The sequence below is a fragment of the Bactrocera tryoni genome, unplaced genomic scaffold (assembly GCF_016617805.1).
Source record: "Bactrocera tryoni isolate S06 unplaced genomic scaffold, CSIRO_BtryS06_freeze2 scaffold_25, whole genome shotgun sequence".
Classification (NCBI taxonomy): Eukaryota; Metazoa; Arthropoda; class Insecta; order Diptera; family Tephritidae; genus Bactrocera; species Bactrocera tryoni.
The window spans coordinates 28,637,829-28,653,037 of NW_024395977.1; the positions used below are offsets into that span (position 1 = coordinate 28,637,829).

At 41.6% G+C, this 15,209-nt stretch overlaps 1 protein-coding gene across 1 annotated transcript; it reads right to left on the reverse strand.

Annotated features, from left to right (window-relative positions):
* Window positions 1-14,326: 14,326 nt before the first annotated feature.
* Window positions 14,327-14,971, reverse strand: LOC120780292 (the record flags this gene model as incomplete). Its single annotated transcript, XM_040112577.1, has 1 exon — window positions 14,327-14,971. A coding segment is annotated over exon 1 (645 nt), but the record flags the coding sequence as incomplete, so codon positions are not given.
* Between the last annotated feature and the right edge of the window lie 238 nt (window positions 14,972-15,209).

Consider the following 15,209-nt stretch of genomic DNA (forward strand, 5'->3'; position numbering starts at 1 on the left):
CACCACCTGAACAGTTACACTCATTAGTTAATGGGATGGAAAGTGAGTCTAAACACTTCTTGGCTAACATCCAAAAATATAATAATTGCAAATGACATCGTTTGGTGCAACGGCATATAGTACAAGACGGGTTCATGCCTACTTTCAAGGTAGTATACCATAATTGTTTTAGTGAAATTCTAATTTGTATTTGGATCACAATTAATTTAACCAGTTCTTAAACAATTACACATACAAGGACAAATTCATCACCTACTGGGGAAATGCTGCCAGTGCCAGATGCAGATCATAAATTTTTGCAAATTTATTTTATGGGCAATCAAGATGTGGAAGTTGATACACGTTATGGCCATAATCCAACCGTCAAGCGAATCATTGTCCAACAACTGCAAACATTCCTTCATGAGACTAATGAATTAGGGAAGATGTTCAAAATGGCACTGGATCGGATGCCATCAGACAGCCATAATATTGTAATAAGAGCCGACAAATCACCTGCTGGAGAGCATGCAAGGAGGTTTAATTCACCGACAATTGATGAAGTGGCTATTGTCGTTGTTGGAGAGAATTTGCAATTAAGAGATATTGTACTTCATCGCCGGAACAATGAATTGAAACGTATATATGAAACGCATAGAGCTTATGATGCTTTACAATACCCATTAATTTTCTGGCAGGGAGAAGATGGGTACCATTTTAATATCAAAATGGTTAATCCAACAACAGGTAATAAGATTGTACAAAATAAAATATTTTATATGTTCAATATATAAATGTATTTTTTTATCATATGTACTTCCAGGTGCTGATACACACAAAAAAGTCAGTGCCATGAATTATTATGCATACAGACTCATGATCCGTGAAGGTGAAGTAAATCACATTTTGATGTGTCAACGGCTCTTTCATCAGTATGCAGTGGACAAAATTGAGACTGAAAGATTGACATACATCCGTCTTAACCAACAGCAGCTTCGATCTGAAGAGTACATTCATCTTCGCGATGCAATCAATGCTGACGGCAATGTAAATAATGTGGGAAGAATGACAATTTTACCGGCCACTTACATCGGAAGCCCGCGCCACATGCACGAGTACGCTCAAGATGCGATGTTTTATGTTCGAAAGTATGGCCGTCCAGACCTATTTATTACATTCACCTGTAACCCACAATGGATTGAAATAAACAAAGAACTGCTACACAACCAAACACCACTTGATAAGCATGACATCACAGCCAGAGTTTACAAGCAAAAATTAAAATCTTTAATGAATTTCATTACAAAGCATCGTGTGTATGGCCAAGTACGTTGTTGGATGCGTGAGCGTGGTTTGCCACATGCTCATATATTAGTCTGGTTGGTTGACAAAATAAGGCCAGGAGAAATTGATTCCATTATTTCAGCCGAAATTCCTGATGAAACGGTTGACCCAAAATTGCATACGATAGTAACTAAACACATGATACATGGACCTTGCAGAGTTTTCAACAACAGCTCACCCTGTATGATCGACGGCAAGTGCTCCAAACGGTACCCGAGAAACTTGCTTGCTGAAACCATCTCGGGAATCGATGGTTACCCATTGTATCGTCGGCGATCAGTTGAGGACGGTGGACGATCTGTAGATGTCAAGATAAAAGGACAAGATTTTCATGTAGACAATCGTTGGATTGTGCCGTTCTCGCCCATATTGTCCAAAACTTTTGAAGCTCACATCAACGTGGAATTTTGTAACTCTGTGAAATCCATAAAGTACATATGTAAATATGTTAACAAAGGTAGCGACATGGCCATGTTTGCAGTAACAAACACAAATGATGAAGTGTCTCTCTATCAGATGGGTCGCTATGTAAGCAGCAATAAGGCTATTTGGCGCATATTTTCGTTTGCAATTCATGAAAGACATCCCACTGTATTGCATTTGGCAGTTCATTTAGTTTAAATGGACAACGAGTGTATTTCAACCCAAACAACGCTGTGGATAGAGCGGCACGTCCACCTGTGACCACATTGACAGGTTTCTTCTCAATTTGTGCAACTGATCAATTCGCTCGCACTTTGCTGTATGCTGATATGCCGCGCTACTACACATGGAACGCATCATCAAAGTCTTTTCAGCGTCGTAAACAAGGAACACCACTTGAAGGATATGAAAATGTATTTGCAACAGATGCTATAGGCCGTATATATACAGTACATCCTAATAACGATGAATGTTATTATCTTAGATTGTTATTGGATTCCGTGATATCTTCATCGCCGCATCAAATTCGCACACTGTTTGCGATTATAATATCGACATGTTTCCCCTCAAATCCGAATGATTTGTGGATGTAATATAGGGATGAAATGTCTGAGGATGTGTTGCATCGCGTGCGTTGTGAAACTTTGAATCCTACATTGGAAATTACGGCAGAGATTTACAATGACACATTGATCATAATAGAAGATATGTGTTTGTTGATGGCAAATAAAGTATTGTCGTGTTTGGGCCTGACAATTGCAAAGAGAACTCCAGTACGATACTCAAGCTATGACCGAAGCAGTTCGCACAACTGTTCCGCAATTGAACGAAGAACAAAGGATTGCGTACGATCGTTTGTATTTGTTTGATTTGTTTGTACTGGGAAAACGTTCCTAATTTCATTGCTATTGGCAAAGATCCGATCGCAAAATGAGGTAGCCCTAGCGTTGGCTTCATCTGGAATAGCAGCAACTTTATTAGAAGGCGGACGAACTGCACATTCAGCCTTAAAATTACCATTAAACATGCATATCAACGAAACGCCAGTTTGCAACATTGCCAAAAATAGCGCTATGGCGAAGACTCTCCAAGTATGCAAATTGATAATTTGGGACGAATGCAACAATGGCCCACAAGAGGTCGCTGGAGGCACTAGATAGGACGTTAAAAGATTTACGTGATAATCAAAACATTTTTGGTGAAGCTATGATACTGTTGTCAGGTGATTTTCGTCAGACTCTTCCAGTAATTCCTCGATCGACTGTTGCTGACGAAATAAACGCATGTCTAAAATCATCAAATTTGTGGCGGCATAAAGACACTACAATTAACTACTAACATGCGAGTGTTTTTGCAACAAGATCAAACTGCGAGCTATGTTTTTCGAAGCAGTTGCTGGATATTAGCGCTTAATGGTAAGGTCGCAATTGACAGCTCGACCGGATTAATGACTTTTCTCACAGATTTCTGTCACTTCACAGAATCGAAAAAGGAGCTTATTCAGCGTGTTTTTCCGGACATTAAACAACAATATAATAACCACGATTGGCTAAGTGAACGAGCAATATTGGCAGCAAAAAACAAAGATGTCGATGATCTCAATGCTACCATTCAGAATTTCCTTCCAGGAGAGTTGTTTACGTACAAATCAGTTGACACGGCCACAAACCAGGATGACGTAGTCAACTATCCTACAGAATTTTTAAATTCATTGGATTTTCCTGGACTACCACCATATAATTTGAAATTAAAAGTAGGGTCAGTTGTCATCATGCTGCGTAATATTAATCAACCTCGACTTTGCAATGGAACGAGATTGGTTGTGAAGAAACTCATGAATAACATCATCGAAGCTAAAATAATCAAAGGAAAATACAAAGGAGAGGATGTCTTAATCCCACGAATACCTATGATTCCAACGGATTTGCCATTTGATTTTAAGAGGTTGCAATTTCCCGTGCGCCTGGCGTTTGCGATGACCATAAATAAATCGCAAGGCCAATCGTTGCAAGTTTGCGGAATAAACTTAGAGTTTCCCTGTTTCGCACATGGACAATTATACGTTGCGTGTTCGCGTGTCGGAAAACCAACATCCTTATTTATTTACGCACCGCAAAAAAAAACTAAAAATATTGTCTACCAGAAAGCACTATATTAATTAACTGTATATGATCATAACTGTGTTGTATTTAATTTAAGCAAAGATTTGTTTATATGTTCACAGTCCAGAAACGAGCACATCCAAGAAAATTTTAAATTTTTGTATATGAAGTGTATAAATATAAATAAATGACTTAATATGTATATAATATGTGCATTTGGATCCTTAATGTCAACGTGTATTAGTAACTCTTTATTTCCATCAACTTGGCTCCATCTACTTGGGAACCACTTGGCTCGCCAGGACATGATAATATGGTGGAAGTACTAGGCGACTCTGACAAATCATAAATTGAATGTCCTGTATGTCTTCGGCCTATAAATTTAATTCACAGAATGTCTCCTCAGATGATGAAGATGGCATTGTAGAAACGTGTTTTGGTTTAGATAGCAGCTTTTGCTTTAATATATTTTTTTGTACTTTTGCCCTGTTCACGCGTATTATTCGTTCTACATTCTTACCACACTTGGTACAAAATTTGAAGGTAACAGCGATTATGTGTAGCATTCGTCGCATCTTAATAATAATTTAATACAATCTGGACAGTTATTATTTTTTTTCTGCCGTTCCATCCACTTTTTACAAAACGGACAATGCATTTTAAGGAGTTGAGGGATATATAGCTTCACTATAACTATATTATAGTTGTTTGAAATCTTTATTTTCTCGATGACAGATGTAGTTCTTCTTCTTCTCCTAACCATGGCCATCGTCAAAAAAAACGACAGATGTAGTTTGATAGTTATAGTGTAAATATTTGTCAGTATTCACTCAAAAAAATTGTCTATGGTAAAATGTCACTTGAAATGTTAACGTCTCTTTGCTGTGCATCTATACTATAATTCTTTAATATTCCTAAAAATCTAAAAGCAGCAAATTTCAATAAAATTAAAAAAGTATTGTGTCGTGTGTTTGTGACTTACTAAATATGCCTCCAATAATTAGGCGGTGCGAAGTTCACCGGGCCAGCTAGTGCATAATAATAATTAGAATGAATAAGTTCTCACTGAAGAAAGATATTTATTTTCCCCCCACCAGCAGTAAGAATTTAAAGATTCTTTGTTGAGTTCAATGTTTGATCTTACAAATCAAACATTTTTGGTTCCTTGAGCCAGACAAAGAGCTCGGCCAAATTAAAAAGTTCTGTATTAATAAAACAGGCAATATATAAAAAAGTCCTGTTAAAAACTCGGGCAAATTAAAAAAAAATAGTAAGACGAGTGAAATATACAAAAGTTCCAATCTTTTATCTATCTTCTATATATCTATCTTCCGAAACTGAGGAAGAAACAGCAGATGAAATAGAGGAAGAACAAAAAGAATCTTGGGGAGGCAAATCAGAAAAATTTAAAAAGGCAAAACGAAAATAATGATAATGATTTTAAACGAGCGATTGTACTAATTCCCCGGGAAAATCCTCATTTCGGAGGAATTAGGAAGGCTGGTTACGTTGTCATAGATGCAACAATGGATCCTGACCAACCCGATGAAGAGCCAATTGAAGACGTAGAGATTATAGTTGCTGACGATGAAGGTATGACAGCAGAAGAGGCAGAACTGAACCCAAAAGCCAAGACGAAGAAAAGGATGGGATGTCTGCCGGCAAAACATGTACAACAATCACCGAAGCACGGAATCAGTGCAGAAAAGTATAGAAAGATACAGAAAAAGAAGCGTAAAATCAAAAATACACCGTCGTCCGATGTGAAAGAGTAAAAGCTGACAGAACACGAATATGAGCAAATAGTTACGAGCAAACTATGACTGATACAACCCAAGAAGGCGCATAGTCATCGTGGATGTCACTTAAGCTTAGTATCCAGCTCTCAAGAAATGTACAAACTTCATATAAAAAAACCCTTAAGAAACGGTCAAGAAACTTTCCTGCGATAAATTTACTTGTGCTAGTATGCAGCTCTAAAGAAATCTAGTACTAATTTATAATACATTTTTTCAGTAAAATGCGAATATGGCAAACAAAACCAGGTTTGCCATATTCGCATTTCGCGAAGAAACATAAAATCAACAATTGTTTCTTGAAGGAAATTCAAAATAATCATTAAATTCATCCCAAAATAGTTAAAACCACTATTAGGAAGTATAGTTACTTTTGAAATGTTGTATAAAACCTACCAATCATCAACAACGTTCCTTAAATCGCAATGAAAATAAATATGATATTACACAAATGCATACATACATATTACGCACAAAGTTTATTTTCTTTGTTTATTCTCTCTTGTTCTTCTAATGTCGATCATTCACAATGCGTAACCAGCTGTCAAAATTACTTGAAGAAATAATGTATTTTTTTCTTGAGTAATTACTTGAGAGCTGGATACGAACCTTAAGTTGTCAACCATGACAGGACCGCAAGCTGTGATCATCTTTCCAGCAGTCACTTTTGCCGCCCGGGAGAATGTTCAAAATTGAACATGTTCGTTATCTTAAATAAGGTGAGATAAGAAATATTATATAAAATACTAGAGGACCCTTCCACGTTTTACTGTGGCTGATACATAGTTAGTACTAATAATACCATCTATATGATTTCTATTACTAAGATTATGACTATTAGTTAAGAAGATATAGAATTTTTGGTGAACCAATCATTTTCAAATGATTCTTACATGAATTTTGAACAAATTCTTATGATTTAAAATATAATTTTTGTATTTATGAATTGTATTGAATTTTAACATAAAGAGATAAAAAGTATCCTATGCCCTTACCCTGTGTTCGGTGCACTTAGTTTCACTGGGTATGGGGTACACTTACGCTGCCTTTTATTATGTATCCCTTTTATGTTATTTGAGTTAAAAGATATTTTCATTTTTTTTAATGGAATTTTAGGTTTATATTTTTCTTTTCCTTTGGCGATTTCACTTGTTAAGGTTGGTACGCAGCTCTCAAGTAATTGCTCAAGAAAAAAATACATTATTTCTCAAGTAATTTTGACAGCTGGTTACGCATTGTGAATGATTCACATTAGAAGAGCAAGAGAGAATAAACAAAGAAAACAAACTTTGTGCGAAATATGTATGTGTGTATGTGTATGGTAACATTAATATTTTCATTGAGATTTAAGAAATGTTGATGATTGGTAGGTTTTATACAACATTTCAAAATGGAATTGTACTTCATAATAATGATTTCAACTAATTTAGGATGAATTTGACGATTACTTCGGTTTTCCTTCAAGAAACAATTGTTGGTTTGATGTTTCTTCCCAAAACCAGGTTTTCCGTATTCACATTTTACTGAAAAAAAAGTATTAAAAATTAGTACTAGATTTCTGGCGAGCTGCGTACTAGCACAAGTAAATTTATCGCAGGAAAGTTTCTTGACTGTTTCTTAAGCGTTTTTTTATATGAAGGTTTTACGTTTCTTGAGAGCTGCGTACTAAGCTTTATAATAAATTCAATAAGAAACGTTATAATTAAATAAATTGGCCACTGACGATCCTATTGCGTACACTCACACGCGACGACGGGTAGGTCTCAGCCCATTGGTAGGTCTCAGATCCTACGGGATCAGGCAGCCCAGCTGAGCTCTAAGCTACCGGGGGGGTTGGCAGCCCCCGACGATGAGCGGCAGGAGTGGAGGATGCGGTATAAAAGCCAGCCGAGCCGATGAAACTCCTGCGACAGAGGCGAACGGTTACCGCCTCTCTAATATACATAGGTGACCCACCAAAATCCAGGCACGACGGACTCAAAGTGAGCGGCTTCCTGGTCAGCGTCCTGGCGCACTGGGAGTCCCTAGAAGCCTCACCAGCTGTTTTCACTGGTGGTGTGGAGAGGGTGATGTGAGTCATCTCTGCCGAAGTGTCAGCCACGATGTGAATCAGTAACCAACCCCTTCGGGCCCTGGTCAGGAAGTGTACATTGGGCGCAGAACTAGTAGACTGCGTTGCTCCGGGCGAGCGCCGGTTCGTCCGAGTTTACGGGAACCGGTAAAGCGTAGGACAGGCCTCAGGGAACTGGGGTAGGGGCATAGACCCCGAGGGTATACCCGTACATAATGTCTATTTCGGCCCGCCCCCCAGCACACGATGCGCTGGTTAAACTGATTAATGGAGACAATAAATGAAAAAACACATAACAGCAACAATAGCAGCAACAATCTTAGCGGTGTGACGAGTCAAATTACGCTGTCAGGAGTAGACCCCTTTAAAAAAGCCTCGCGTTTGGCTAGATCGCCAGTGAAGGTGCTCTCCGCACAAAGACCAGTAAGGTCGAAATCGGCACCTCCAACGCTTCAGAAGAACACCCCGATATTGGAAGAAGCACGTGATCATATGTATAAACTGGGAGATATGATACAAAAGCTAACGGATATGATGCATCCGCCACAGCGCACTATCAACAATCCCATGAGGGAACTGCTTAGCGAAATATCGAAGCTCTACACCCGTGCACAAGATGACCATATTCGACAACGGGAAGGTCACTTAGGAAGAAGAGTAGATATGGAACAGACGACTGCTGAAGTAGCACCGAAAAGACCACGTGACAAGCAGATAAAGCAATGAACCCCTCCAAAAAGGACTAAAACAACGCATGACGAACCAATTGTGAAAGCAGGAGAAAGCAGAAATCTCGGGGGAGGAGAAAAGGACGCGGCAAGGGAAGAAACCTGGATCACGATACCAAGTAAAGCCCAAAAAAATAAAAACAAGAAGAAGGAAAACGCCGTACCACGCCTTCGACCAGAAGCAATAGTTATCGCAAAAACCGGTGACATGTCTTACGCAGACATACTTCGGGCGGTTAAGCAGAATGAAAACCTGCAAGTGCTTGGGGAAAATGTCTCGCGAATTAAAAAGACAGCTAAAGGTGAGATACTGTTGGAGCTAAAGAAAGCGCAGACAGGAATTACTAAGGAATATAGAGAGGAGATAGTGAAGATACTAGGAGATCAGGCACAAATAAGATCTCTAACACAAGAAATTACAGTGGAAGTGCGAGACTTGGACGATATAACGACGAAAGAGGATATAGCACAGGCAATTCGTTCAGAATTTGAAGAGCTGCGTCTATTTAGTGTAGAATGCATTAAAAGCATCAGACCTGCATATGCAGGCACGCAAAAAGCTATCATAAGCCTTCATGCACAGGAAGCAAAGCACCTACTGGCAGCACAAAAAGATAAAATCGGCTGGTCAAACTGCAGAATCAGGGAAAAGCGCAACTGAAGAAATGTTTCAGATGTTTAGAGTATGGACATGTGGCGAAAGCATGCAGCAACGCAGAAGACAGGAGCAAGTGCTGTATTAAATGCGGAGAGGAGGGTCATTTCGCCAAAGATTGTGTTAACAATTCTTCCTGCAAGGCATGTAAACACAGTGGAAGCACAAACATAGACCATCAGATAGGAAGCCGGAAATGCCCCATATATACAGCAGCGATCAAAAAACCTAGAAGATGAAAATATTACAAATAAACCTGAACCACTGCGAAGCGGCCCAGGATCTCTTGACGCAAAACATATACGAAAATAAAATAGACGTTGCATTAATCTGTGAACAGTATAAAAATAAAGACTCTGACAAGTGGATTTCCGACACCACAAAAAAGGCTGCAATATGGGCATGCGGAGATAAGATGATGCAAGACAAACCACTAATTGACAAGGCATACTATACAAGAGCCAAAATATCGAGGATTTATTTCTACAGCTGCTATATACCGCCAAGTATACCACATGCTGAATATGAAAAAATACTTGACGACTTGGTAAAAGATGCGATGACAACTACACCTAATATAATTGCAGGTGACTTTAATGCCTGGGTGCTAGAATGGGGCAGCAAAAATACAAATCTGAGAGGTAGCGCATTACTTAAAGCATTTGGTGTTCTAGACGTAGTACTGCTTAACACAGGAAGACAAAACACCTTCGAGAAGAATGGGCGTGGCTCTATTATAGATATATCTTTTGCCAGCAGGGTGCTATATCGATATATAGACTGGCGGATATGCGACATATATACCCAAAGTGACCATTTAGCTATAATGTTAAGTATCAGCAAGAGTATGCAACAGCGAAATGCTTCGCACCAAAAGGTGCAGTCCAAGGGTGGAGAATTGAAACCCTAGATGAGGAGCTTTATAAGTTAATGCTGGATGAAAACGTAAACGGAACTGATGACATAGACCAACAGGCTGAATTGTTGGTACAAGACATTAGCAAAGCCTGTGATGCCGCTATGAATAAAAAGAGGACAGCCGCACAGAGAAAGCCTGCTTATTGGTGGAATCGAGAAATCGAATCTCTAAGATGTGAAAGTCACAAAGCGAGGCGCCGTTTTCAACGAAACATAGGCAGCTTAGATTGTGACAGCCTGCGAGAAGCATTCAAAAAGAAACGAAACGACCTAAAAAAGGCAAGTAAAAAGAGCAAAATGACATGTTTCAAAGAATTATGCGAAAAAGTGGACGAAAATCCGTGGTGGGCAGCGTATAGGATTGTAATGTCAAGGATTAAAGGTGCAAATGTCAAGCGCCTACATACCCTTCATTACTCAAAAATGTTGTAGAAACCCTATTCCCACAACAAAATCAAGAAGAAGGAATTTATTATCGCGAAGAAGTCGCACATGCGCCAGAAATCACCGAGCAGGAAGTTGTTCAAGCTGCTGAGCGCTTTGAAAATAGCAAAACACCAGGATTAGATGGTATTCCGAATAGGGCTCTTAAAATTGCGATCAGCTATCATCCACAGCCATTTTCGGATTTATACTCACGTTGCCTTCGTGAAGGAGTGTTTCCAAAAATTTGGAAAGTACAACGGCTGGTACTACTACAGAAGCCAAACAAACCGGCAGGAGAACCAAGTTCCTATCGACCGCTCTGTATGATCGATACGATGGGCAAAATCCTGGAGCGGATAATCTGTACCCGTTTAGAAAATCATTTAGAAGGAGATGGAGGTCTCTCTGATAACCAATATGGTTTTCGTAAAAAGCGTTCAACTCTTGATGCAATCAAGAAAGTTGCAGGTATAGCAGAAAAGGCTATTGAAGGAGACAGGTGGATGTACGGGAACAAAGAATATTGTGCGGTCGTCACATTTGATGTGAGAAACGCGTTTAACTCGGCCCATTGGCCCCATATAATGCGTGCATTAGTGCTCAAAAAAACACCGAGCTATTTGTTGTACGTCATACAAAGTTATTTGGCCGATAGGATCCTGCTCTATGACACTGACGAAGGACCCAAAAAGTATAGGGTAACGGGTGGTGTCCCACAAGGATCTGAGCTAGGCCCACTCCTGTAGAATGCGCTATATGATGGAATATTGCGCCTCCCTCTACCGAAAGAAGTGCAAATAATTGGATACGCAGATGATATTGCTGTGACAATAGTAGCTAAGGAGCTCCATCAAATACAAAGTATTTGTAGTGATACGGTACTGAAGATAAAGCAGTGGCTAACGAGTGCAAAACTCGAACTTGCCGGCCACAAAACGGAAGCAGTTCTTATAACTAGCAGAAAAAAACTGGAAACCATTTCGCTTAACATAGACGGGCACAACATTACAACACAATCCGCTGTGAAATACCTTGGTGTAACGATTGATGCGAGGCTCAACTACAAAATTCATGTGAAAAAGCGGCGCGAGTAAGTACGGCCTTATCAAGGATAATGGCAAACATTGGAGGACCGAAACAGAGCAGGAGAGCTCTTCTGGCCAAGGTCAGCCAATCAATTGTAATGTATGCGGCGCCTGTATGTGGACCGACATTAATACATAAGACATATGCTGGAGTGGTACAATCAGTGTTCCGGTTGAGCGCTATAAGAATAGTTAGTGCGTTTCGCACGGTTTCTAAGGAAGCTGTCGGCGTCCTAGCAGGAATTATGCCTCCAGACATAATGGTTCTCGAACTTAAGCGAATCTATGACAAAAGTAAAAGCGCAGACCGGAAACTAACGGTGGCAGAGCGTAGAGTAGAAAGACAAGCCAGCTTAAACGAATGGCAAACACGCTGGGATACATCAAACAAGGGGAGATGGACATACCGCTTAATCGGTAACATACAAGCATGGATGGAATGAAAACACGGGGAAGTAGATCATTACATGACGCAGTTCCTAACAGGGCATGGATGCATTAGGGAGTACTTACATAAGTACGGACACGAGGAAGGAGTAGCTTGCTCTTTCTGTGGTAGCAATAACGAGAACGCAGAGCACATATTTTTCCACTGTCGGAAATATACAAATGAGCGACTATCTTTGGAAAAGGAAGTATCCAACCGAATAACACCAGAGAATATAGTGACTCCTATATGTTGCACTCGAGGAATATGTGTGGAATTTAGTGGAGAACATGGCAGCCAGGGTGCTCCATGACCTGAGAAGAGCAGAACATCAGAGAAGGAGTGAATCTAGAGCAGCGAATATCGCTGTAATGACGTGAGCCCATAGGCTAAGCTTGCCCTGCGATCAAATGCCTAACGGTGGTCCCACAGGGCCTCAGTAAAGCTACAGGAGACGGAGTTAGGGTTTAGTACGTAGGTGTACCGTTTCGCAAGTCTAGATCAGTAGGTAATACTGACTGGGCGTGGTCCGAAAGCAGTATCTATGCAAGATTCTGCCTCCGGCACAAAAAAAATAAACGGGATTTCAGCTGTTTGAACTTTGAAACGATCAGTGGTTGAAAAAAGGCGAAGCGTTCTGAATACCGGCGTAAAACGAATTGGGGCCACCCCGATCTAACCAATCCTTTTTGATCGGTTGGGTGGTGAAAAGATGAGTATGGTGTGTGTGTAGTGTGGTTGGTTTGTGTGTGGTATGATGATGCAGGTTGTGTGCCGAATGTTGGGTTGTGTGCTAAATGTTGTGTTGTGTGATGAATGTGAGTGGTGTGATGAATGTTGTGTGGGGTGAGGTATGTTGCGTGGAGGGGCGAGATGCCATGAAGTCGCATAAACATCCCGGCCCCCCTAGGCGAATTAATTGCCTAGAAGTCGCTGCAGTTTCTGTGTGGTGCTCACTACAGCGCTGAAACCCGTTGTTGTTGTTGTTGTTTTAACGGAAATTCAATCCCCGTTGGAATGGTAAATGTCATTTGTGTTGTCGTCGATGTCATCTAACGGTAGGCCCAAGAAACGTGCTGTTTCGACGGGGTCGGACCAAAGGGAGGAGGGTGTTAGATGGGTGGGGTTTATGGGGCATGCAAAGAGGTGGTCAATGTCATGCGGAGACTCGTTGCATGCAGGACATACGTCGAGTATGTCAGGGTCTATTCTGGATAAGTAGGAGTTTAACCTGCTACAGTATCCAGAACGAAGTTGCGCAAGGGTCACACGCGTTTCTCGCGGCAGCTGGGGCTCTTCGTCTGCGATGGGTGGTGGTTTGACTCCAAGAACGCCATTCACGGGAAGGGAGTCGGTGAAGGTGTTGATTGCTCCGCTGTGAATGGCGGTCAGTACCTGTCTGAAGTTAGTTGCGTCCGAAGTCCGGTCGGCGTACTGTACGACGTCGTCGACGTAATCCAGGAATGACCTTTTGATGCTCCTAGGAGGCGGTTCCGCTCCAAGCAAATGACTGCAGGGGTGATTTCTGCGAAAGCATCCCAGCAGGAACTGCCTGGAGAGGAGTTCATTATGCTCCTTAACTGGGAGCATAAGCGTCTCACTGTGTAGGTGTTCAATGGGAGACATCAAAAGACATCCTGTAGTGGTCCGGAGTGCAGTGTTTTGACAGGTCTGTAGTTTCCTCATCTGCGTACCACAGCATCCAGGCGACCATATGGGGGCTGCGTAATTGAGGACCGGCCGGCCGATTGCCTTGTATGTTGCCAACAACGTTTCTTTGTCTTTTCCCCATGTGCTGCCGGCTAGCGACTTGAGGATTTTGTTGCGGCTCTGTACTTTGGCGATAATCGCGGTCGTATGAGGAGAGAAGGAGTATAGACTGCCGAATGTTACACCTAAAATCTTAGGATTGTTGACAGTCGGAATTTTGACGCCGTCGACTGCAATGTTAAGCTCAAGTCTATACTCCTTCGTCCAGTTTGTGAATATGGTCGCTGTGGATTCCCCTTTGTGGCGGGTTTCCCAGGTTTCAGTAGTGGGACCACTCTTCCGACTTTCCACACATCGGGTATTTGAAGAGTGGTCAGCGACAGATTGAGGACCTTGGTGAGATATCCTACTCCCGTCGAGCCTAGATGCTTTAGCATTAGCATGTTGATTCCATCAGGACCAATGGATTTAGATGATTTTGCTTTTTTGATGGCACCCTGAACCTCCTCATCGGTGAAAGTAAGTGGCGCGCCTTCGTTTGGCATTTTGCGCAGCCGTCGGTTAACACATCGTTTAGCTTTGTCTACCGAAGGGTGCAGTGTAAATTGCCGGCTAAAATAGCTCGCGCACTTCTTCGGGTCCGAAGAGGCATGACCATTGAATTGAACTTCAACTCGGTCGTCATGTCTCTTCGGGTTAGACAGAGCTTTGACAGTAGCCCAAAGCTTACTCACTCTGGTGGAGAGGTTACAGGACTTCAGGTGCTCTATCCATTTCGTCCGCTTATGTTGGTTTACCATTCGCCGAATCTCCAAATTGAGATCCCTTATTCGGGGATCCCCGGGATCGGCATGGCGTAAGGTGTCGCGCTCATTAGCTAAAACGGCTGCTTCGGCTGGGAAATTCGGGCGGATTTCCGCGATTCTTCCAGCCGGGATGAAGCGAGCGGTAGCTGCTGCGATCACCTTGCGGAATTGACGTTCGCCGACGTATACGTCCATAGGAATGGGTAGAGCTTTGAAGGTGCTCTCAGTAAATTCTGTGAAGCCGACCCAATTACCTTTGTTAAAGTTAAAATAGGTGCGGTTGTCCACAGAAACAAAATCGGGAGGCTTCTCGATCGAAATAATTATGGGCAGATGATCTGATGCGAGAGTTAGCATAGGTCGCCAGGTTATGCTGTTTATCAGACCACCGCTAGCAATGGTAATATCAGGCGAGCTATTACAGGTGCCCATAACTCTGGTGGGGGCTTCGTCATTCATTGTGCAGAATGTCGAATCGTCAATCTGTTCCGCCAGCTCCATCCCCCTACGATCATTTGACAGGCAGGAAATGCCAAAGATCGTGGTGCGCGTTAAAGTCGCCTAGTACCAAACGGTTTTCACCACGAAGTAGCGCACCTATGTTCGGGTGATATCCTGTTGGGCAACATGTAACTGGAGGGATGTATATATTAAATATTTCGAGCTCGACATCGCCTGACCGGATAGCTATACCCTGACATTCTAGGGTAGTATCCCTGGGGTCGATGTCTTCATCGAT